This window comes from Rana temporaria, chromosome 3 (genome assembly GCF_905171775.1).
Source record: "Rana temporaria chromosome 3, aRanTem1.1, whole genome shotgun sequence".
NCBI classification, from domain to species: domain Eukaryota; kingdom Metazoa; phylum Chordata; class Amphibia; order Anura; family Ranidae; genus Rana; species Rana temporaria.
In genome coordinates, this window is record NC_053491.1 from 407,971,575 (window position 1) to 407,997,463 (window position 25,889).

Sequence of the window (25,889 nt, forward strand, 5' to 3'; positions counted from 1 at the left end):
GTTCACAAAATTGTCTAAGAAGTCATATTAAAAAGACATAGGCTTAAACCCATAAATGTGGTCTGTGAACTATTTAGAGTGGCATAGAGATGAATCCTGACATGTTTCGTCCCATGTATTGGGCTTCTTCAGGGGATGCTATCCGCTTGGGGTCTCAGCCTTCCTGTATTCCGGAAATAACACTAAGGCCCGTTTCACACATGCAGACAAACGGTCCCCCTGTCAGTTTTTTAGGAGGACCTGAACGGACAGTCCATACAGTTCTATGGAGCGACGAATGTCAGTGTTGATATGTCAGCTGACATCCAATATGCTCCGATCCGCTAAATTCAGACGGATGTAAACCCTATTTTCCATCCGTCTGGCAAATCGGATAAAAAAAAAACAGACAGGCAGATCCGTTTTCATCCGATCCCCCCTAGCGGACAGCGGAGATCCGACAGGTCCGTCTCTCCACAGTGAGCAGAGATGGACATGTCATCCCCGGTTCAGCCGGGATCAACGGAGCGATCCCGGCTGAGCAAACCGAGTCAGTCAAAAATTATGCGTGAAAGAGCCCTTAGAGCGATAGTCACTATTTTATTCAATAAATGATGAAGTGTTAAATCCACTGCAGGTGGCCGCATGGACCAAATTTAAGGGACCACAGAGGTTCAGGTATTAAACTGCAACAGAACCTGTGGCTGCATGTGTCCCCGAATGTCGCCGCCGGATGTTCCAATCATGCGATTACTGTGAATGGTTGTCACAGGAGTCTTGCTGGCTCCCAACCATAAACAGAGACCAGGAGCGGTCTGACAGATTGGCCACTCTGTTGGGGACCTCAGCCCCCATGGACGCATATGTGCGGTGTGGTCGCCAAGAGGTTAACCACCATCCTCTCCTGTGTACTTTTGGTGGCATGTGCACAATGTCGGACACAAATCGGACACCTGAGACTTTTTGGTGACCAGTGATACCAATACAGTGATCAGTACTAAAAAATATGTACGGTCACTGTACTAAATGACTGACTGGGAAGGGGTTATCAGGGGCTATCAAAGGGTTAACTGTGTGCCTAGGTTGCGCTTCCTCACTGTGGGGAATGTGCTTTGACTAGGGGAAGGCAAAGATCAATGTTCCTGCTTAGCAGAAACACAGGATCAGTATCTTCCCTTCTGACAATCTGCCTGTGTCATCAGCAGGTATCGAGTCTGCGGTACCCGCCGCTGGGCTCCCGCTGTGTGTGTTCCATTCTGGAACTGAAACTGCAAGCACCGGGGTGAACTATGCCACTGAAAATCATATAATCTACTTCTGTGCATTTTTATTGCAGAAAAATGGCCCTAAAAGAAAACACTGCTGTATTTACCTGTAAACAATGTCTGACTTCCACTGACACAGGCTCTCCTGAGTGCATGCTCTCTGTGAACCAACTGATGTCCAGGAAATGTGGACACTTCTGTCCTTCTACACTTTGCACCCGTCTTCCAGTCTTCTTCTCTATCCAGCTGAGAACATCAGTGAGAGAATTCTGTTCTGACACTACATGTGTCACTGCATCACTGAAAAACCATTAGGACCCACAGCTACATTACACCGAACAACAAAACTCAAAGATTTCAATTATTACTCAGCGATTATGACATGTACTTACTTTTAATAGTAAAAAAAAATTAATAAAGAAAACGGACATATAAAAAAAAAAAAAAAAGCAATCAGCCCTCATTCTTGCTTAACACATTGTAGGTTACACAATCCATAAGTAGATTAACTATTATATCTATTCAATTATAATAGCTATCTAATGACATACTGCATCTAGTTGCTTAATGGCGTCTCCCTGTATGAAGTCATAAATGCAAATAATTGGCCAGACCTCCTGACTGATCACAGTAACATGGATAATATATGTTATCACAACACTCACAAGCTTGTCATCATGTGACACATGTCAGGAACACACAGGGATCCTTCATAAGGATAATATGTGATAAAAATATAGCAACTGGTGCAAACATTTAAAGAAACATTCACACACCAACAGAAACATTCATCCCCCCAGAGCCTCCGATATCATGACGATCCTATAAACCGGCAGAATACGTGGAAACAACATTAGAGTATAAAACTATTACAAACACAATGTCCACAATATATTTTTATATGCGCACAGGAGATCTATTGTTAGAGTTAAAGTGTGTGTTACTCAACACTTCATAATCCTGATATGTGGCTGCTGTACCATGTACTTGTATGAGAAAGTCTCCTGTTCTCTTTGTGTTACTTTCTTTTATGTGAAATCCCTGGTGTTCCCAACAGTCACCTTGCTTTCCTATTAAAAACTGACCACACAAGGCTCCATTCACATCTATGCATGTTGCTTTTGAGCATCTCTGCAGTTTTTTGCTGTTATTTCCATGTTTTTTTTTTTAATGCGATTTTGCTGTTATTTGCATTTTTTTTTGGGGGGGGGGGGGAATTTGTTGGGCAGATTTAAAAAACAAAAATTGTGGCAAAAGCGCAATAAAAAACACAATACATGCTTTTCTGCAGCTTCTCCATTGAACCAAAAAAAAAAAAAAAAAAAGCAGTTTTGCATTTTAAAAAGTCCCTGACCCTTTTTATATATATATATATATATATATATATATATATATATATATATATATATATATATATATATATATATATATATATATATATATATATATATATATATATATATATATATATATATATATATATAATGTCTAGTGTGGTCAGTTTTTGCCAGGTAAGTCGTTGAACTCCAGGTATTTCACACAATGGAAGCAATACAAAGAGAACAGTATATATTTTTCATCCAATTACATGGGACAACAGACACATATCAGGAATATGAAATGCTGCGTTGACATACATAAGGTAAAAAAACCTTCCATGATTAGCCTCTCCCAGCCCCACCAAAATATGTACCTGAGCCCAATCTCCATCCATTGCTGTGTCCTAGAGCAGCAGCACTTCTCTATATACCTTACAGGACTCAGATGGCAGCAGTAGGAGGCATTGGCTTCTGCTGCGGTCAATCAAATTCAGTGAGGGAGGGGGTGGGGGCAAAGCCGAACCACACTATGTGTGTCTATACACCAGCCTTTTTCAACTAGGGTGTCCAGGCACCTGGAGTGCCTTGGCAAAATGGCAAAAAATTGTCCAAAAACGAAAACAAGCCAGCAGGTGGACCAAGCTCGCCTTTTAGTTATGTTATGCACCATTACAACCTTCTAGTCACAAACAACTTCCTAACATTAAAGCAGAGTTCCACCCAAAAATGTAACTTCCATTCATCTGGCCCGTGACGTCACCGCGGGGTTCCCTCCTCCTCCTCCCCCGGCCAGTAGGAGAGAGAAGCGGGCCTCGCACATGCGCAGCAGCAGGGTTCCCGGGGTAAAGGTTACACTGCCACATTCTCTTACCAACAATGGTGGCAGCAGCACCCGACAGATGATGGAAACAGCTGCGGTGCCGCCATCGCTGGACTCCAGGACAGGTAAGTGTCCTAATATTTAAAACCACCAGCTGCAGTATGTGTAGCTGCTGGCTTTTTTTTTTTTTTTTTTTTTTTTTTGGGGGGGGGGGGGGGGGGCGACCCAGAGAAAAGAAACATTAGAATACTAGTCAGTACCATGTGCAAAGGTGAATTTGTTTTAGAATAATAAACCACCTGTAATGTTGGGTGACCCTCATGTGTGGATATTGCTATGTCATGTAAAACTATTCGTTTTGTTAACATTTTAGAATGGGGTGCCTCAAGACTGTGCTGAATTTTAAATTGGTGCCTTGAGGTCGAGAAACACGGCTATAGACACACACAGCCCGACTTAGGAGCGAGCCCACATCTTCCAACCTAGCAAGCGGCTTGCTATGTGGGAAGACACAGTAGGAGGATCAACCAGAGCCAGAGGGGGCCCCAGGAAAGGTGTTTGGGGCCGTTCTGTGCAATACCACTGCACAGAGCAGGTAAGCAGAACAGGTCTGTAATTAGAATTTAAAGAGAAAAAAAAAACGCTTCTATCTAGGGCTGTGCAAATTAACTTTTAATTAAATCGATTAATCTTTAATTTTTTTGATCGATTAAAATTCTTTTGATTGGTACTCACCTCTCCACCGGCTTCTGGGCCTTCAGGGAGTTCCGTCGGGGATCCAGTGACGTCATGGACACCGGCGAGGCTTGCCGTGTCCATCTGAAGGGCTCCTTTGCTGTGCCTTCATATCTGCATGCCCACGGGACCTTAATATCTGCCACACGCAAGGGCTGTTACACTTCCCTCTATCACTTCCCTCTATCGACCTGGGATTCTACAACCATCCACTGGGAGTTGGATCTGTATGTGCGTTATAATTAAATCGAAATTAGTCAATTAATCGATTGAAAAAAAAAACGATTAATCGAACAAAAAAATTTTGATTAGTAACAGCCCTACTTCTATCACAAATGTTACATCTGTAACATTTGTTTCTTCCAGTTTAGTGATACTTTGTAAAATGACCTTACATTCTTTCCTTCCACTGACCTGTCAAGTAATGATCTATTACATCTTTTGGCCTTTAGTAGTTAGGATTTTAGGGGATAGTATTTTATCAGCCTTACAAGGCGACATTATGTTGGCCCGTCTCCAAAGAGGACCATGCATCATAATAAAGTTAGCCAAGGGTTGGAGGAAAATCACTGCTCAAGGTGGGTCTGCTATAGGGTCATACACAGGTGTAGGATTCCAAGGGTGCTGGGAGTGCACTAGGCAAGCATTAGCCATGAATAAGCACTAAGTCAGTGCGAAACGTCGGTTATCCTCCTGTTTCCGTTGCTGTGATCCGGTATGTTTTTGCGGTTCGTTTAAATAAAGACAACCTGTTTGGTTTGGAGTGCGGCCATCCATCCTTCATTTTACGCCAATGCTAGCCAAGGGTTGGGTAGAGGACCCTGTGCCTGACTGCAAGGCTGCATTTCTTCCAATTCCTCTAGCGGTGCTTTAACACTTGCTAGGAAAGAGGGGGGGGGGGGGTCAGTAGATGAAAAACAGCTGTTAGACATACAGTATATTCTAGTGGTGCAACGGATCGTCATTGATCCGTACGGGTCAACGTGTTTGGATCGGCACACCACGTGATCGGCGGTTTGAGCTCCGCTGCCTCGGCCATAGGAAAGGTCACGGCTTCAGCCTAGCTCCGGCCATCTTGGTACACCCATCGGCGGCATAGGTATACAGTGGGGCTATATACAGTGGGGGGGTGGATATTAGTAATATCCACATCTCCCCCACTGTAATATATTACGGGGGGGGGGGGGGAGATGTGCACATTACAGTGGGGGGGGGGGGGGAGATGTGGACATTACAGTGGGGGGGGGGGGGGGATGTGGACATTACAGTGGGGGGGGGGGGGAGAGGTGTGGACATTACAGTGGGGGGGGGGGAGGAGATGTGGACATTACAGTGGGGGGGAGGGAGGAGATGTGGACATTACAGTGGGGGGGGGAGGGAGGAGATGTGGACATTACAGTGGGGGGGGGAGGGAGGAGATGTGGACATTACAGTGGGGGGGGAGGGAGGAGATGTGGACATTACAGTGGGGGGGGAGGGAGGAGATGTGGACATTACAGTGGGGGGGGGGGAGGAGATGTGGACATTACAGTGGGGGGGAGGGAGGATGTGGACATTACAGTGGGGGGAGGGAGGATGTGGACATTACAGTGGGGGGGAGGGAGGAGATGTGGACATTACAGTGGGGGGGGGGGGGGAGGAGATGTGGACATTACAGTGGGGGGGGGGGGGAGGAGATGTGGACATTACAGTGGGGGGGGGGGGAGGAGATGTGGACATTACAGTGGGGGGGGGGGGAGATGTGGACATTACAGTGGGGGGGAGGAGGAGATGTGGACATTACAGTGGGGGGGGGAGGAGATGTGGACATTACAGTGGGGGGGGGGAGGAGGAGATGTGGACATTACAGTGGGGGGGACGGGGAGATGTGGACATTACAGTGGGGGGGGACATGTGGACATTACAGTGGGGGGGACATGTGGACATTACAGTGGGGGGGACATGTGGACATTACAGTGGGGGGGACATGTGGACATTACAGTGGGGGGGACATGTGGACATTACAGTGGGGGGGACATGTGGACATTACAGTGGGGGGGACATGTGGACATTACAGTGGGGGGGGGGGGACATGTGGACATTACAGTGGGGGGGGGCATGTGGACATTACAGTGGTGGTGATTTTTTTTTGCCGATCCTAAAAAAGATCTGATCCGAGGAACGATCCGAACTATGAGTTTGTTGATCCGTTGCACCCCTAGTATATTCCCATTCCCACATGAAAAATAGGAAATAAACATTACTTCACTAAAGTCTTGCCTTGTTTCCTTGGAAAGCCAGATATCAGGCTCTTTCATCTGCCTCCAGATGGGGCACATTCCTGAGTGTCGGATGCTGTGAGTGCAGAAGCCTGCATTGCTTCCTGCACCTATTTCTGACTGCAGATCCCTTCTCCCAGCAGCAGGTTAAATTGTCTGCTCTCTGCTATAAACAGCCCTGAACCTGCTGAGCGCCACCATGACTACTTTGCTACATAGACCCATTATGATTGTCCATACCAACAGGACAAAATGCAAAGAAACAAGCATTGGAGAAATGGCTCTGCAGCTGCTAAACAATACTGCCATAGGCAAGATGGCAGCAGCAAAAAACAAAGAAATGAAAGTTCAGGTGTTTGGAGGTTTGCTTGCAAGATAGATTTTTCTATTCTGAAGAAATAAATGTTGTTTGTTTTTCTGTGTCCGTTTTCAAAGTGAATATGAATGAGAACGATTTCATAATGGTCAATCAGCTGCTGCACTTGCAAGGCTCTGAGGAAAGTGGCAGGGTCTGCGTCCCTTTAGAGGTGATTTCCCTTCGGAAGTATCTCACCAAAATTGAAATTTTTGTTGCATGGTATGCCTGAAATCTGACTTGTATCTTAGTACAGACTTCTGGGAAATTCAGTGAGCCAATCACAGAAACAGGAAATCACATTTCCGGGGGGCATTCTGTGTACAGAACACCTCCAGATAGCCATACTGCATTGAACTTTACAGCGCTGCAGATTGAAAAGGATTGCAATATGATTTGTTTTGCAATTGTAAATCCGATTTTTTTTTTATTTGCAATTTTCTTTCTCCCAAAAGGTGGAGTTACCCTTTAAACACAATATTTCTTCGCTGATGTAGTGCTTCCTTTTAGAAATGTACCTGTACTCCTGTACCACGGTGAACCCTTTCCTCTGTGCCAGTGCTGTAAGGAAGCCCCGTCGTGCCGCTCCCATCCTGCGTTCCACCAAGAATATGCAGACCTCAGGGAATAAGCCAGCTGAAGCTTCTAGATCTATGGCAACTGGAGTTTCCTTCTTTCTTTTCTTCAAAGGGATGGGAAACATTGCAGGGCCTAAGTAGACTGAAAACATATACAAGGAATTGACTGAGGTCCATTGTCAAACTGATATGTATGATAGAAAAAAAAAACATGCGCATGAGGGCGCAACTCCTCATGCATTACCACCGCACAATTCATTGGTTCCCCAATAACAAATGGATACTCACAAGCGATTACAAGCAGACATTTAACTCATATGCTTCAGTCTTGGGCAGAGTACAATCTTGAAAACATCTGATTGGAATACTAATGCATTTCGGGAGACAAACTCCCGTCCTGTCAGTTTAGGTGTCTGGCCATGTCTTGGTAGGTTTGCAGTTGTGCCATACTCTTAACAATTTTGGATGATGGATTGAACAGTCCTCCGTGAGATGTTCAAAGCTTGGGATATTTTTTTTTTTATATAACCTAACCCTGCTTTAAACTTCTCCACAACTTTATCCCTGACCTGTCTGGATTGTTCCTTGACCTTCATGATGCTGTTTGTTCACTAAGGTCCTCTAAAAAAAAAACTGAGGGCTTCACAGAACAGCTGTATTTATACTGAGATTAAATTACACACAGGTGGACTCTATTTACTAATTAGATGACTTCTGAAGGCAATTGGTCCTCTAGATCAGGGGTACCTTTTGAAGAGAGAGAGCCACTTAAGCAACTTGGTAACCAGTCGTGGCCCACAATGAGTGGAGTGGGTGGATGACAGGTCACGGCTACTCTATAGGCCCTCCGATGCGATCCGCCCGGGTGGAAGGGAACAAATTCCCTTCAGTTTTTTTTTTTTTTTTAGTGGATCGGATTGAAGGTAGGCAAAAGTCTGTTTACATCTTTTGCTCTATAGAGGTGAATAGAGGGTCCGATTGGGTCGGGCCAATCATGTGAAAAGGGCCCAAGACTGCTTTCACACTGATGCGCTGTGGTTTACGCACACCGCGGGTGCAGCGTAGTGCACCTGTGTCTATCCTATGGGTTAGCTGAACTTTGCCATAGACTCCGTCTGAGGCAAAAGCCAGCGCTGTACAGGAAGCATCAGGTTATGGAGCTCTGCTCCACAGCTGCTTTCTTCCTCTACCCCAGCTTCATTCACAACACTAATGCTGTGGTATGGCGGGGTCGCAACCTGCGATCTGGGCTTGCCAACCCTCCATTTCAGAGCAGGAGGTTGCAGCCCATATCAGAGGGCTCCGCGGGCCACATGTGGCCCCTGGTTGGCCACCCCTGCTCTAGATTTTAGTTAGGGGTATCAGAGTAAAGGGGGCTGAATACAAATGTACCCCACACTTTTCAGATATTTGTAAAAAAAAAAAAAAAATGAAAACCATTTATCATTTTTCTTCCACTTCCCAATTATGTGCCACTTTGTGTTGGTCTATCACATAAAATACATTAATGTTTTTGGTTGCAATATGACAAAATGTGGAACATTTCAAGGGGTATGAATACTTTTTCAAGGCACTGTACATCGCACCAATGTGAACTGAGCTTAAGGATGACAATGCAGAGCAAAAAAATTTTTTAGGGCTGGTAAATTTCTACTTAAAAACTAAACTCTGGAAGTCATGCCCAAAGAAGGTAGGTAGAAGGCAAAGGACCAGTCACTAGCGCTGCCTGTGGTTTCCCTGCTGATAATTTTACGCCATTACTGACTTTCCATGTCTTGCTTTGCACAGTGTCGCTGTATAGAGGTGGCCATCTTGGTGGAGAGGCAGGGCTTTGCGCCCCCATGTCAGAGCCTCCAGTGAGCAGCACAGTAGTGACATCACCAAATCCCAATCTCTTAGGACTAGCAGTCACAGGCTTAGATTTCACACTGCAGATATAGCTCTGTAGCTGTATTTGAAGAGACATTATGCATCCTCTCATACCAGGAACGTCAATGCAAGATTTCAGTCAAAAGGTATATTTTCCATGGTGCACTAACACTTCTAATGTCCCCTAGAACATAGAAAATGTATGGAAAAGAGTACCGCTCCAAGCCCTGCAACCTAAGCCCTGCAACCTATGCTGTGCTCCCACCCTGTAGTACTGACAGGTGCAGACTCTGCGCTGATCCGTGGAAAAAAGAAATGTTCCTGGACTGCCGCACTCTGATAGGCGATTTATTGAAACAAAATAAACAAAGGATGAAATCCAAAGCTGTATAACATCCAAAAATTCATGCAACATTGTAATCAATGGTAGAAAGTGGACATAGGGGACAAAAAAGCTAACATGTTTCACATCATGGATAGATGCTCAGTCATAGCACATAGAAAATGTACGATTTTTTTTTGTAGTGTAGCTTCACTCAAAAAATCATTAGGTCCACTTATCACATCCAGATACTTTTTTTTACTCTGACAAGAGTGATCTGCAATCTCCCCACCCCCCGTTGGCCAAAATAAAGGGAACAAATGCCTCACTGCCGATGTGTTCCATACAGAGGGCACAATTTTATTGGCATTTCTGAGTGAGCACCCAAACACATGTATGTTCTTGGGGAAAGCACAGCGATACACCAGCATGGCTCAGCAATAGAGTAGCTCATACCATAGCACTGGTCCAGCTGTGAACTGTAAATTCCTGCATGCAGCAGCTTGTGTGTGCTTACAGAGGGTGCAGTAATTGGCATCCCTGCTAGACATTTATCACCATGCTAAGAATGGCCAGTCCTGAGAAAAAGCCAGAAATAAAGCCTGTCTCATACACCAGTGAATTCAGCATATTCTCCGCACACCTACCAGGGTGTCTATTAAAATAGGTTCCCACACAATATGCAAATTTACACGCCACTGCAAAGATGATTCAAGCAACAAGCCATAGTGTTTGGGTAATGAATGAGCAATAATAAGCTTTCTGAAGTGTCAAGAATTGTTCATGTAACCTTTCAAGAACGAGAGTAATAACTTACAAAGGGAACAATCTTTTCACTTTATATACGGTAAACAGGGTTTAAACAATTAGATGTGTACAAGTGGGGGGAAAAAATCTTCTTATTTAGTTCTGTGTACAACAAAACCATGGCACTTCAGAAATATTAAAGGGGTTGTAAACCTTCGTGTTTTTTCATCCTATGCATTAAGGTGAAAAAACACCTTGCTGTCACCCCCCCCCCCCCCCCCCAGCCCCCGTTTTACTTACCTGAGCCCCGAATGTCCGAGGACGCGATCCCGCGTTCTTCCCATGCTCTTCATTGGATAGATTGATAGCAGCGCAGCCATTGGCTTCCACTGCTGTCAATCAAATCCAATGACGCCGCCGCCGAGTCATACAATCAGCGGCTATGGACGCCGATTGTATGGCACGGGAGCGTGTCCGTAAGCTAACCCCCTCGGGAGAGAGCTTCCCAGAGGGGGTAAGCTCTTGCGGGGAGGAGCCACGAGAGCTGCCGTGGGACCCCAGAAGAGGACGATCGGGGCCACTCTGTGCAAAACGAATTGCACAGTGGAGGCAAGTATGACATGTTTGTTATTAAACAAAAAAAACCTTTAGTGTCACTTTAAAAGTGTAACTAAAAGGAGACATGCACCCAAGTTACCTTACAAGAACAAAAAAAATGCTGCCCTAGAATGCTAGGTTTAGCTTGCTGGAGACTTTGACATGAGGAAGCAAAGCCCTGCCTCTACCAACATTACCATCTCCATACAAGGCAGTGCAGAACAAGACATGGCAAGTCAGTGATGGTGAAATGATCAGTGGCAGGGAGACCACAGTCAAAACTGGTGGACTTATCCTTTGCCCCCTGCCTGTCTTTTTGGGATACAGCCACCAGATTTCAGCACCTCTTTCATTCTAATGAAATTACATACACCATCAGATAATAGATAAGGCAGACAAAAGCTAGAAGATTGCAACATAAGGATCTTTACCAGTACACATTGGTCTAATGATAATATTGTCCTTGATCAACAAAGTGAGAGGCATCACAAAAGTTAGAAGAATTCAGTTGAAATTAAAGTGGGTGTAAAGGTCTGAAGGCTAAAAAAGCCTTCAGTGTGCAGCATCACCCTCTAATACTTACCCGAGCTCCATCTCGATCCAGTGCTGCTCACCCGGGTCTCTCCATCCTCATTGGCTGAGACACAGCAGAGGGACTCATTGGTCCCCACTGCTGTCAATCACAACCAGTGAGGAAGTAGCAGGGGGCTGGGCTGAGCTCAGTCTCTCAAAGCGTTTCATCCATTTAAAAGTCAGCAGCTACAAAAAGTGTAGCTGTTGACTTTAAATAATCAGACACTTACCTGTCCCACGGTCCAGCGATGCGGCCACGAAGCCTCGCTCCTCTCTGCTGCTGTACCGACATTTTAACTGTGGGCGTCCGGCTGTAGCTTCACACTGCACATGTGCGAGCCATGCTGTGAATAGCCAGGCACTCTTCTGGGACCTGTGACGTGTCCCAGAAGATTGGAGGGAGGGGGGAGAGGTGAACTTCCTGCGGCGTGACAGAAAGTATTGCAATAATCGCCATTTTATTTTCTAGGGTGTTAGGATAAAAAATATATATAATGTTTGGGGGTTCTAATTAGAGGGAAGAAGATGGCAGTGAAAATAGTGAAAAATTACATTAGAATTGCTGTTTAACTTGTAATGCTTAACTTGTAATACCAACGGCCACCACCAGATGGTGCCAGCTCACACATCTGGTGGTAATAACTTGTAATACCAACGGCTCACCACCAGATGGCACCAGCTCATCCTCGGTGAGGAAATCAAATCAGGAAGTGAAGCGTTGCGGCTTCACTGCCCGGTTCCCTACCGGTTCCCTACTGCGCATGCGCGAGTAGCACACCGCGTCCTCACTGATCCACGCTGTGTTCTGGGACCTGTGCGTTTCCAAAAACACAGCTGGGGGGGGGGGGGGGCGGCAAGTGGCGCGACTCCCACGGGAGTCTATTCCCTGAAGGTATCTGCACCCCTCACCCCGGAAAAGCGGAGGTTCACTTTTTGTGTTGACCTCCGCTTTAACAGAAGGATTCTCTTGCTGGCTATAGAATCACACTCACTAGAAAGAGTGACTCCATAGGAAAAGGTTAATGATCTGTTGGGGCACTGGGGAGTCATCACTAGATTTCCTATGGATCATTCATCTCACAAGGCCATGTCTCCCAATTTGACAGTTGTGTGGAAACGTGACCCCAAACGCACACCCTCCATGTTAGGGGCTGCACACCTTTTAGAGTGGGACGAGTGGCTGTGTCCATGCAACTGCTCTTACATGGACTGCCTGCATGTAGTACTTGGAGGCCCAAGCGCGACTCAATGACAAGAACTTAGCCACAGGATCGCTGAAAAAACATTCACCAATTTCCACGTGTTGCTCCCTCGATGGCTAGATGGGATAGGCAGCTGAGGAAAATGCGGCAGAGTGGAAGTCACCAGCAATGAAGCAGTGGGGTTCATTTACGAACGGCAAATCCACTTTGTACTACAAGTGCACTCATTGTAGATCTGAGGGGGATATGCAAGGAAAATAAAACATTTTTGCTTGCACATGATTGGATGATAAAATTAGCAGAGCTTCCCCTCATTTCAGATGTTCCCCTCAGATCCAAAGTGGCTGCACTTCCACATGCACTTGTAGTGCAAAGTGGATTTGTCTTGTTCATGCAGCCGGTGAAGAAGCAACCCATGGCAGTAGGAGTATTTCCCTTTCGTGTTTGCCCCTGCATAGTGATCCTGTCACTTGTAAAGCTGGCCATAGATGGCCTGATCGTTGGCCGATTCTTGTTGCATTTGCCTAAATTCAAGCAGCCGATGGGCCTGCAATACCACCTAGCTCAAACACCACCTAGCTCAAACACCACCTAGCTCAAACACCACCTAGCTCAAACACCACCTAGCTCAAACACCACCTAGCTCAAACACCACCTAGCTCAAATACCACCTAGCTCAGCAAAAGTGGATTTTAAAATCTACTGTTAGGTGGAAAACGATCTGCTGAAAAGTGACTGCCCCCCATCAGATGGAATCCCCATTCGGCAGCGCCAGGCCTGTCTGAATACAATAGTCAACAATGGCGACCCCTCCATCCACATGGTTAGCATGTATGGGAGAACTGACGGACTTCTCACTAGCAAAATCCTCCCCCACTTGCTTGGAGGAGGCGGCCATGTTGGACATTAGACTGGAAATATGGGCGTGGTCCTCAAGGTGAACTAGACCTACAAGCAGGTTACTCCAGCCCAGTGACACCACAACGTGCATTATAATATATGCCCAACTTGTAGGGTGCTTTACTGCAATGTATGGTGACACTACAGGTGTGCATTGCAATTAGGGTGGCCACCTTTTCTTCAGGTCAAAGCCGAACACTTCAGCGTCACACAGCAATTGTTCTCATAGTATGCACAGATAAACAATGCATAGGGGTTGCTAATAATTACCATATCTAATCATATGATGTTAATCACAAGAGTCCCCCCTTTACATCAGAGTCCACAGAGCTCCCCCTTTATTTTTACATCTGAACTTGCAGCGTTCCCTTTCACTGCAAGGCGAGGGGGGGGGGGGGGACTCTGATGTAAGGGAGAACTCTGGGGACTCTAACATAAGGGATGCTCCGGTGTATGGAGAGGACTCTGATGTAAGGGGGAACACTGTGGCCTCTGATGTAAGGAGTGCTTTGAGAACCCTGATTTACATTATTGTACTCACTTTAGAGGCAGGCGGGAGAAGGGGGGAGACTTAGTCCCATCTGAATAATATGTCCAGGTCTCAGACAGTTTGAAACCCTGATGCAAGATACCAAACTGTCCGGGTGAATCCCTAACAGGTGGCAACCCCAATTGCAATGCGATTATGGCATCTCATCACTCTGTGCTGTAATTAACCCACCCACAGTATAGTGTGCCCAAACACACCGTCCATGCCCTCTGAAAACCACACAGAACCTGATTCTTGCTGCTCAGAGGGGCAAGGAGAGGACTTTCCTGGACTATGGAATACCAAGAAGTGACCTGTGTCACTATGAGCTCATCACTACTTCCTGATTGGCTGCCTTAGCTTCATATCTCTGCTCTACACAACAAACTCAAGACCTCCACCTAGCACAGTGCCTATAGATACCTCACCATACATTGCATGACAACCCCCAGGCCTCCCTCCCTCCATTGCATGACAACCCCCGGGCCTCCCTCCCTCCCTCCATTGCATGACAACCCCCAGGCCTCCCTCCATTGCATGACAACCCCCGGGCCTCCCTTGCATGACAACCCCCGGGCCCCCCTCCCTCCATTGCATGACAACCCCCGGGCCTCCCTCCCTCCATTGCATGACAACCCCCGGGCCTCCCTCCCTCCATTGCATGACAACCCCCGGGCCCCCCTCCCTCCATTGCATGACAACCCCCGGGCCTCCCTCCCTCCATCCCTTGCATGACAACCCCCGGGCCTCCCTCCCTCCATTGCATGACAACCCCCGGGCCTCCCTCCCTCCATTGCATGACAACCCCCGGGCCTCCCTCCCTCCATTGCATGACAACCCCCGGGCCTCCCTCCCTCCATTGCATGACAACCCCCGGGCCTCCCTCCCTCCATTGCATGACAACCCCCGGGCCTCCCTCCCTCCATTGCATGACAACCCCCGGGCCTCCCTCCCTCCATTGCATGACAACCCCCGGGCCCCCCTCCCTCCATTGCATGACAACCCCCGGGCCTCCCTCCCTCCATTGCATGACAACCCCCGGGCCTCCCTCCCTCCATTGCATGACAACCCCCGGGCCTCCCTCCCTCCATTGCATGACAACCCCCGGGCCTCCCTCCCTCCATTGCATGACAACCCCCGGGCCTCCCTCCCTCGCATGACAACCCCCGGGCCTCCCTCCCTCGCATGACAACCCCCGGGCCTCCCTCCCTCGCATGACAACCCCCGGGCCTCCCTCCCTCGCATGACAACCACCGGGCCTCCCTCCCTCGCATGACAACCACCGGGCCTCCCTCCCTCCCTTGCATGACAACCCCCGGGCCTCCCGTGCATGACAACCCCCGGGCCTCCCTTGCATGACAACCCCCGGGCCTCCCTTGCATGACAACCCCCGGGCCTCCCTTGCATGACAACCACCGGGCCTCCCTCCCTTGCATGACAACCCCCGGGCCTCCCTCCCTTCATTGCATGACAACCCCCGGGCCTCCCTCCCTCCATTGCATGACAACCCCCAGGCCTCCCTCCCTCCATTGCATGACAACCCCCAGGCCTCCCTCCCTCCATTGCATGACAACCCCCAGGCCTCCCTCCCTCCATTGCATGACAACCCCCAAGCCAACCTCCATTACATGACAACCCCCAGGCCTCCCTCCCTCCATTACATGACAACCCCCAGGCCTCCCTCCCTCCATTACATGACAACCCCCAGGCCTCCCTCCCTCCATTACATGACAACCCCCAGGCCTCCCTTCCTCCATTACATGACAACCCCCATGCCTTCATTACATGACACCCCCAGGCCAACCCCTGTCATACATTCACACCAATAACACTGAGCACTTTAAATCCCCCCAGCCCCATGTTCTCATACAATGACATTTTATGGACACTCACTACATCCGCACACACTTTGCTCTCTCACCCCACTGTGCAGCCAAAGAGACTTCCGGTTCCACCGTCACGCCCCCTATGCTAATGGGCCGCACACAGAAAGAGGTCGCGTCAAGTACGGCCCCGCCCCTTATGCTAATAAGCTTTGGTCCAGGAGACCTGAAACCGGTGAACCAGCACTGTTAGCCCCGCCCGCAGAGCCGAGGATGTGCGAGCAGACCAGTGCAGTTCTCTTCGAGGCCAGCAGGGTGCTCTGTGCGATGTATAGTCAATGCTGTACACGAGTCTATGTATAATGCTGTACATACGTCTTTGTACAATAGAGTGTATATGTGAGAGGATGTATATATGTATACAGAGGCTGTATGCAATAATGTATATGTGAGAGTCTGTATATCTTTATACAGAGTCTATATACAATAATGTATATGTGCGAGTTTGTATATCTGTATACAAAGGCTGTGTACAAAAGTGTATATGTGAAAGTCTATATACAATAATGTATGTGAGAGGATGTATACAATAATGTATGTGAGAGGATGTATATAATACTGTATATGTGAGAGGATGTATACAATACTGTATATGTGAGAGGATGTATACAATACTGTATATGTGAGAGGATGTATACAATACTGTATATGTGAGAGTCTGTATACAATACTGTATATGTGAGAGGATGTATACAATAATGTATATGTGAGAGGATGTATACTGTATATGGGAGAGGATGTATATAATACTGTATATGTGAGAGGATGTATACAATACTGTATATGTGAGAGGATGTATACAATAATGTATGTGAGAGGATGTATACAATACTGTATATGTGAGAGGATGTATACAATAATGTATATGTGAGAGTCTGTATACAATAATGTATATGTGAGAGGATGTATACAATAATGTATATGTGAGAGGATGTATACAATAATGTATATGTGAGAGGATGTATACAATAATGTATATGTGAGAGGATGTATACAATAATGTATATGTGAGCGTCTGTATACAATACTGTATATGTGAGAGTCTGTATACAATAATGTATATGTGAGAGGATGTATACAATAATGTATATGTGAGAGGATGTATACAATAATGTATATGTGAGAGTCTGTATACAATACTGTATATGTGAGAGGATGTATACAATACTGTATATGTGAGAGGATGTATACAATACTGTATATGTGAGTCTGTATACAATAATGTATATGTGAGAGGATGTATACAATAATGTATATGTGAGAGTCTGTATACAATACTGTATATGTGAGAGGATGTATACAATACTGTATATGTGAGAGGATGTATACAATAATGTATATGTGAGAGGATGTATATAATACTGTATATGTGAGAGGATGTATATAATAATGTATATGTGAGAGGATGTATACAATAATGTATATGTGAGAGTCTGTATACAATACTGTATATGTGAGAGTCTGTATACAATACTGTATATGTGAGAGGATGTATACAATACTGTATATGTGAGAGGATGTATACAATACTGTATATGTGAGAGGATGTATACAATACTGTATATGTGAGCGTCTGTATACAATACTGTATATGTGAGAGTCTGTATACAATACTGTATATGTGAGAGGATGTATACAATAATGTATATGTGAGAGTCTGTATACAATACTGTATATGTGAGAGGATGTATACAATAATGTATATGTGAGAGGATGTATACAATACTGTATATGTGAGAGGATGTATACAATACTGTATATGTGAGAGTCTGTATACAATACTGTATATGTGAGCGTCTGTATACAATACTGTATATGTGAGCGTCTGTATACAATACTGTATATGTGAGAGGATGTATACAATAATGTATATGTGAGAGGGTGTATATAATACTGTATATGTGAGAGGATGTATACAATAATGTATATGTGAGAGGATGTATACAATACTGTATATGTGAGAGGATGTATACAATACTGTATATGTGAGAGGATGTATACAATAATGTATATGTGAGAGGATGTATACAATACTGTATATGTGAGAGGATGTATACAATACTGTATATGTGAGAGGATGTATATAATACTGTATATGTGAGAGGATGTATATAATACTGTATATGTGAGAGGATGTATACAATACTGTATATGTGAGCGTCTGTATACAATACTGTATATGTGAGAGGATGTATACAATACTGTATATGTGAGAGGATGTATATAATACTGTATATGTGAGAGGATGTATATAATACTGTATATGTGAGAGGATGTATACAATACTGTATATGTGAGCGTCTGTATACAATACTGTATATGTGAGAGGATGTATACAATACTGTATATGTGACAGGCAGCACACTGGGGATGTCTATTATAGGAGGCGGGACTTTGTCTGAGGACATTGGCCACGCGGGGTAAACAGGAGATCCCCGCTCTGTATAATCCATCTCCTCTAGGTAAGGCTGCATAAATGGGCATTGAACAGGCTGCATTGATGGACACTGAACAGGCTGAGCTGCTGGGCACTGACAAGGCTGCATTGATGGGCACTGAATAGGCTGAGTTAATGGGAACTGATCGGGCTGCATTGATGGCACTAAACAGACTGCATTAATGGGCACTTACATGGGCTGCATTGTTGGGCCCTAAACAGGCTCCTTTGATGTGCACTGAACAGGCTGAGCTGATGGGCAGTGAACAGGCTACATTGATGGGCAGTGAACAGGCTACATTGATGGGCAGTGAACAGGCAACATTGATGGGCAGTGAACAGGCTACATTGGTGGGCACTGAACAGGCTGCATTGGTGGGCACTGATCAGGCTGCATTGGTGGGCACTGATCAGGCTGCATTGGTGGGCACTGATCAGGCTGCATTGATGGACACTGGTGAGGCTGCACCGATGGACACTGGTGAGGCTGCATTGATGGACACTGGTAAGGCTGTGTTGATGGGCACTAATGAGGCTGCACTGATGGGCACTGGTGAGTATAATACACTCTTCAAATGTGCTTTAAAATGCATGGTTTTCCCTTTCATGAACGAGAAAATAATGACGTTATGTGCTTGGGCTGGTATAATAATGCTATGGGGCTGGCATGAAATGATTCACAGAAATAACATATATATCATACAATCATTACATTTGAAAAATCTGGTCCCCTTAATCTAGAAGGGAGGGTCAAGTGGAACAAAAGGTGATAACTGTGAGGGGTGATCAGATGGAGAAAATGGAAATACAGTTGTCAGGTGTGGGTAGGATAGGCTTCTCTGAAGAGAAGGGTTTTCAGGGATTGTATAAAAGCTAATAGAGTAGGAGATAATCTGACAGATTGGGGTAAGGAGTTCCATAGGATTGGAGAGGCTCCGGAAAAGTCCTGGAGACGAGCATGGGAGCAGGTGATGAGGGAGATAGAGAGCAGGAGGTCTTGGGAGAAACAAAGAGAACGAGTAGATTGGTGTTTAGTAGGGTTGTCCCGATACTAGTATCTGTATCAGGACTGATACCGAGCATTTGCGCGGATACTTGTACTTGCACAAATGCTCCCGATGCCTTAGCCGATACCTGGAATGGATCAGCGAGCGGAGTCAGCGAGCAGAGCACCGAGCGGAGTCAGTATGTGGAGCACCGAGCGGAGGGCGGAGCGTCAAGCAAGTCGTAGTAAGGAAGTAAGCTGGCAGGGAGTGCAGAGTTTAGGGCGCAGCCGCATCATCATTTGGGATTGGCATCCGGAGCCGTCACATTCAGTCGCGGAAGTGACGCTCCGTGTTGCTGTCAGAGACGCCCATCTTGGTACACCCTGCACTCGACCACAGTATGCCAGCAGGGGACATCTTGTTACACCCAGCCCATATAGTTTGGTCTGGGTGTAAAAAGATGGCCGCTGCTGCTTTTATGCGGCCGAGTGCAAGGAGTACCAGGATGGGCGTTGCAGGCAGCCTTCCCTAATGGCATTTTAGTGCCTGCCCATCAGTGCCCATAAATGTCACCTATCAGTGCCCACCAGCCATCAGTGCCATCTGCCAGTGCACCCAAGCCGTCAGTGCCATCTGTCAGTGCCCGCCAGCCATCAGTGCCATCTGTCAGTGCCACCTGCCAATGATAGCCAGCCGTCAGTGCCATCTGCCAGTGCCAGCCATCAGTGTCATCTGCCAGTGTCAGCCAGCCATCAGTGCCATCTGCCAGTGCCAGCCAGCTGTCAGTGCCATCTGTCAGTGCCAGCCAGCCATCTATCAGTGCTGCATATCAGTGCTACCTAATCTGTATTGTGCTTTGAGAAACTGTCACATGACATTTAAAAAAAAATATCGGTAATAGGTATCGGCGAGTACTTGAAAAAAGTATCGGTAATAGGTATCGGCGAGTACTTGAAAAAAGTATCGGTAATAGGTATCGGCAAGTACTTGAAAAAAGTATCGGTAATAGGTATCGGCAAGTACTTGAAAAAAGTATCGGTAATAGGTATTGGTCGAGTACTTGAAAAAAGTATCGGTAATAGGTATTGGCGAGTACTTGAAAAAAGTATCGGTAATAGGTATTGGCGAGTACTTGAAAAAAAGTATCGGTAATAGGTATTGGCGAGTACTTGAAAAAAGTATCGGTAATAGGTATCGGCGAGTACTTGAAAAAAGTATCGGTAATAGGTATTGGCGAGTACTTGAAAAAAAGTATCGGTAATAGGTATTGGTCGAGTACTTGAAAAAAGTATCGGTAATAGGTATTGGTCGAGTACTTGAAAAAAGTATCGGTAATAGGTATTGGCGAGTACTTGAAAAAAAGTATCGGTAATAGGTATTGGCGAGTACTTGAAAAAAGTATCGGTAATAGGTATCGGCGAGTACTTGAAAAAAGTATTGGTAATCGGTATCGGCGAGTACTTGAAAAAAGTATTGGCGAGTACTTGAAAAAAGTATCGGTAATAGGTATCGGCGAGTACTTGAAAAAAGTATCGGTAATAGGTATCGGCGAGTACTTGAAAAAAGTATCGGTAATAGGTATCGGCGAGTACTTGAAAAAAGTATCAGTAATAGGTATCGGCGAGTACTTGAAAAAAGTATCGGTAATAGGTATCGGCAAGTACTTGAAAAAAGTATCGGTAATAGGTATCGGCAAGTACTTGAAAAAAGTATCGGTAATAGGTATTGGTCGAGTACTTGAAAAAAGTATCGGTAATAGGTATTGGCGAGTACTTGAAAAAAAGTATCGGTAATAGGTATTGGCGAGTACTTGAAAAAAAGTATCGGTAATAGGTATTGGTCGAGTACTTGAAAAAAGTATCGGTAATAGGTATCGGCGAATACTTGAAAAAAGTATCGGTAATAGGTATCGGCGAATACTTGAAAAAAGTATCGGTACTTGTACTCGGTCTTAAAAAAGTGGTATTGGGACAACCCTAGTATTTAGAGACCAGGCTAGTGATATAGCTGGTGGCAGAGTTGTGGATGGCTTTGTAAATAGTTGTTAGTATTTTGAATTTAATTAGTTGGGTGAGCGGAAGCCAGTGGAGGGATTGACAGAGAGGAGTAGCAGACACTGAGCGGTTGGTAAGGTGGATGAGTCTGGCAGTGGCATTCATGATGGATTGAAGGGGGGATAGACTATGTAAAGGTAATCCAGTGAGAAGGGAGTTGCAGTAATCGAGGCGAGAGATGACCAGGGAGTGAATCAAGAGCTTTGTTGTGTCATTGGTTAAAAAGGGACATATTTTGGAGATGTTGCGGAGGATTCGGACAGTGATTGGACGTGGGGCTTAAAGGAGAGCTCAGAGTCCAGGACTACACCTAGGACCTTGGCATGCAGGGATGGGCTTATAATTGTGTTATTGATTCTGACAGAGAGATCAGGGGAAGGGGCACTTGAGGAGGAAGAATTATAAGTTGGGTTTTGGATAGATTGAGTTTGAGGAAGTGGTGTGACATCCAGACTGATATATCTGATAGTAAATTAGTGATACATGAGGAGACGGAGGGAGTGAGTTGAGGGACGGAGAAAAAGATTTGATTGTCGTCAGTGTAGAGATGGTATTGGAAGCCATGGCAGGCTATCAACTGACCCAGGGAGGTGATGTAGATTGAAAATAGGAGAGGTCTAAGAACAGAACCTTGGGGGACCCCAACAGAGAAAGGAAGAGGAGAGGAGGAAGTTGTAAGAAACGCTAAAGGTGCAGTTGGATAAGTAGGAAGAGAACCAGTGAAGGGTACAGTCACGGAGACCAAAGACATGGTGTTTATTGAGGAGGAGGGGGTGGTCAACCGTATCAAAGGCAGCAGAGAGGTCCAGGAGTGGGAGTACAGAATAGTGGCCATTGGTTTTGGCCGTTAGTAGATTGTTTGTTAGTTTTAGGAGAGCAGTTTCTGTAGAGTGTTGAGGACGAAATCCAGACTGAAGGCCATTATCAGCAAGGTGGATGCTCAGTCGGTTGTAGACCAGACGTTCAAGGAGTTTGGATAAAAAGGGGAGCAAGGAGATGGGGGCGTAGGTTGTTAAGATCGGATGGGTCCAGTGAGGGATTTTGAAGTATGGGGCTGACAAGTACCGTATTTATCGGCGTATACCGCGCACTTTTTTGCCCTGAAAATCAGGGCAAAATCGTGGGTGCGCAGTATACGCCGATACCCGTTTTGAATTTTGAATACTGCGCCGACATATACCGAGCGCAGTACATTTGGGTATAGTCGGGCAGTCTCGGGTCCTTCCGCGCTCACGTCCTGGACGTACAGGACGTCCGCGCGAGAGTTGCCGAGCATTGCCGACAATACACGAGTGTACTGCGCTCTGTATATGTCGGCGCAGTATTCAAAACTCGGCGCGGGAAACGAGCGGGGAGGACACGAGGACGCCGCAGAAGGACGCCGGACCCGACAAAGAGGACACCCGAAGTCGCAGAAGGACGCCGGACCCGACGAAGAGGACACCCGAAGCCGCAGAAGGACGCCGGACCGGACGAAGAGGATACCCGAAGCCGCAGACGAACGCCGGACCCGACGAGGCCGCCGCGCAAGACACCAAAACTGTAAGTACAAAAAAAACTTTTTTTCCACAGGATTGGGGGCCAATTTTAGGGGTGCGCGGTATACGCGGGAGCGCGTTATACCGCGATAAATACGGTACATGTTTTAGAGGGTTGGGGAAGATGCCAGAAGAGAGGGAGAGACTGAAGATGTGGGTTAGAGAGTGTAGAATAGGGCCAGAGGGTGAATGTAGCATTTGTGAGGGGAACAGGATCCAGAGGGCAGGTGGTAAGATGGACGTTAGCAAATAGTTTAGCAACCTCGTCTATAGTGGTGGTAAATGTATTTTATTGGGATTTTATGTGATGGACCAACACAAAGTGGCACATAATTGTGAAGTGGAAGGAAAATGATAAATGGTTTTCATTTTTTTTACAAATAAATATGAAGTGTGGGCAGAGCCGTCTTAATGGCATCATGGGCCCCTGGGCAAAGTAATGCTCTGGGGCCCCTACAATGGAGACAGTGCAGGTAAACAGAAATCAAGTAAGTAGGGGATATCTAGGGTGTAGAGGGGTCAGAGTGCTGGGGAGATATCTGGGATGTGAAGGGGCAGCCCGGGCTCAAGGACCAGCTGCTTTGGGGAAAGGGCAGGGGCCCCCCATGCAGCTGGGGCCCCTGGGCAGTGCCCAGGTGTGCCCTCTCATTAAGACAGCCCTGAGTGTGGGGTGCATTTATATTCAGCCCCCTGAGTCAATACTTTGTAGAACCTCCTTTCGCTGCACTTACAGCTGCAAGTCTTTTTGGGGATGTCTCTACCAGCTTTGCACATCTAGAGAGCGACATTTTTGCCCATTATTCTTTGCAAAATAGCTCAAGCTCTGTCAGATTGAATGGAGGGTGTCTGTGACCAGCAATTTTCAAATCTTGCCACAGATTCTTGGATTTAGGTCTGGACTTTGACTGGACCATTCTAACACATGAATATGCTTGGATCTAAACCATTTCATTGTAGCTCTGGCTGTATGTTTAGGGTCGGTGTCCTACTGGAAGGTGAACCTCTGCCCCAGTCTCAAGTGTTTTGCAGGTTTTCTTCTAAGATTGCCCTGTATTTGGCTCCATCCATCTTCCCATCAACTCTGACCATCTTCCATGTCCCTGCTGAAGAAAAGCATCCCCACAACATGATGCTGCCACCACCATGTTTCACGGTGGGGATGGTGTGTTCAGGGTGATGTGCAGTGTTAGTTTTCCGCCACACATAGCGTTTTGCTTTTAGGCCAAAGATTAATTTTGGTCTCATCTGACCAGAGCACCTTCTTCCAGATGTTTGCTGTGTCCGGTCCCCCACATGGCTTCTCATAAACTGAAAACAGGAATTCTTATGGCTTTATTTCAACAATGGCTTTCTTCTTGTCACTCTTCCATAAAGGCCAGATTTGTGAAGTGCAAGACTAATGTACACGCGACCGTTTTTCGGGTTGTAAAAAATGACGTTTTTTTTTTATGTCATTAAAAACAATCGTGTGTGGGCTTCAGAGCATTTTTCGGGTTCTGAAAAACGGGCAAAAAAAAATTTGAACATTTTTAACGTTGTCGTTTTTCGGGTTGTAAAAAAATATTGTGTGTGGGCTTTAACGACGTGAAAAATCCGCACATGCTCAGAAGCAAGTTATGAGACGGGAGCGCTCGTTCTGGTAAAACTACCGTTCGTAATGGAGTAAGCACATTCATCACGCTGTAACAGACAGAAAAGCGCAAATGGTCTTTTACTAACACGGAATCAGCTAAAGCAGCCCAAAGGGTGGCGTCATCCGCATGGAACTTCCCCTTTATAGTGCCGTCGTACGTGTTGTTTTACGTCACCCCGCTTTGCTAGAGCATTTTTTTTCACGATCGTATGTAGGCAAGGCCGTTTTAATGATCAAATTGAAAAAAACGTTGTTTTTTCTAGAACCTGAAAAACATTGTTTTTACAACGCGAAAAATGATCGTGTGTACGCGGCATAATAGTTGTCCTGTGAACAGATTCTCCCACCTGAGCTGTGGATCTCTGCAGCTCCTCCAGAGTTACCATGGGCCTCTTGGCTGCTTCTCTGATTAATGCTCTCCTTGCCCGGCCTGTCAGTTTAGGTGGACGGTCTTGGTAGGTGTGCAGTTGTACCATACTCTTTCCACTGTTCAATGATGGATTGAACAGTGCTCTGTGAGATGTTCAAAGCTTAGGATATTTTTTTATAACCTAACCCTGCTTTAAACTTCTCCAAAACGTTATCCCTGACTTGTCTGGTGTGTTCCTTGGTCTTCATGATTTCATGGTGCTTTTTCTTCACTAAGGTTCTCTAACAAACAAGTCTAGATTTTAGTAAGACCCCTTTCACACTGGGACGTTTTTCAGGCGCTTTTGGGCTAAAAATAGCGCCTGAAAAACGGCTCCCCTGCAGTCTCAGTGTGAAAGCCAAAGGGCCCGAGGGCTTTCACACTGAAAGCCACAGGGCTTTCACACTGAGGCGATGTGCTGGCAGGATGTTAAAAAAACTCCTGCAAGCAGCATCTTTGGAACGGTGAAGGAGCGTTGTGTACACCATTCCTCCACCCCTTGCCCATTGAAATCAATGGGCAGCGCGGCCGAACCGCCGGCAAATCGCCAAACCGCCGGCAAAGTGCCGCTACAGCGGAGCTTTGCGGGTGGTTTTAATCCTTTTATGGCCACTAGCAGGGTTTAAAAGCGCTTCGCTATCGGCCGAAAACCTCTGCAAGAACGGCGGTAAAGCTCCGCTAAAAATAGCGGCGCTTTACCGCTAACGCCGCCCCCCACCCCTGCCCCAGTGTGAAAGGGGTCTTAGGGGCATCAGAGTAAAGTGAGCTAAATACAAATGCACACCACACTTTTCAGATATTTATTTTTAAAACATTTGGAAAACTATTTATTATTTTCCTTCCACTTCACAATTATGTGTCACTTTGTGTTGATATATCACATACAATCCCAATTAAATTA

At 46.1% G+C, this 25,889-nt stretch overlaps 1 protein-coding gene across 5 annotated transcripts in view; it reads right to left on the reverse strand.

Moving 5' to 3' along the window:
* Positions 1-16,044, reverse strand: part of POLM (DNA polymerase mu) — a 58,044-nt gene extending 42,000 nt beyond the window's left edge. For 2 of the 5 annotated variants that reach the window (XR_005748054.1, XM_040345959.1), the window contains exons 1-3: positions 15,970-16,043; positions 7,250-7,451; positions 1,352-1,544 (exon numbers count right to left, since the gene is read on the reverse strand). Coding sequence is in view for 4 of the 5 variants with exons in the window: in XM_040345959.1 (XP_040201893.1) it covers positions 1,352-1,544; positions 7,250-7,434 (378 nt within the window). In the remaining variant the exon portion in view is untranslated. Of the gene's footprint in view, positions 1-1,351; positions 1,545-7,249; positions 7,452-15,941 lie in introns of all 5 variants that reach the window. The other 3 variants (XM_040345963.1, XM_040345961.1, XM_040345960.1) reach the window with 3 other exon arrangements.
* Positions 16,045-25,889: the final 9,845 nt, after the last annotated feature.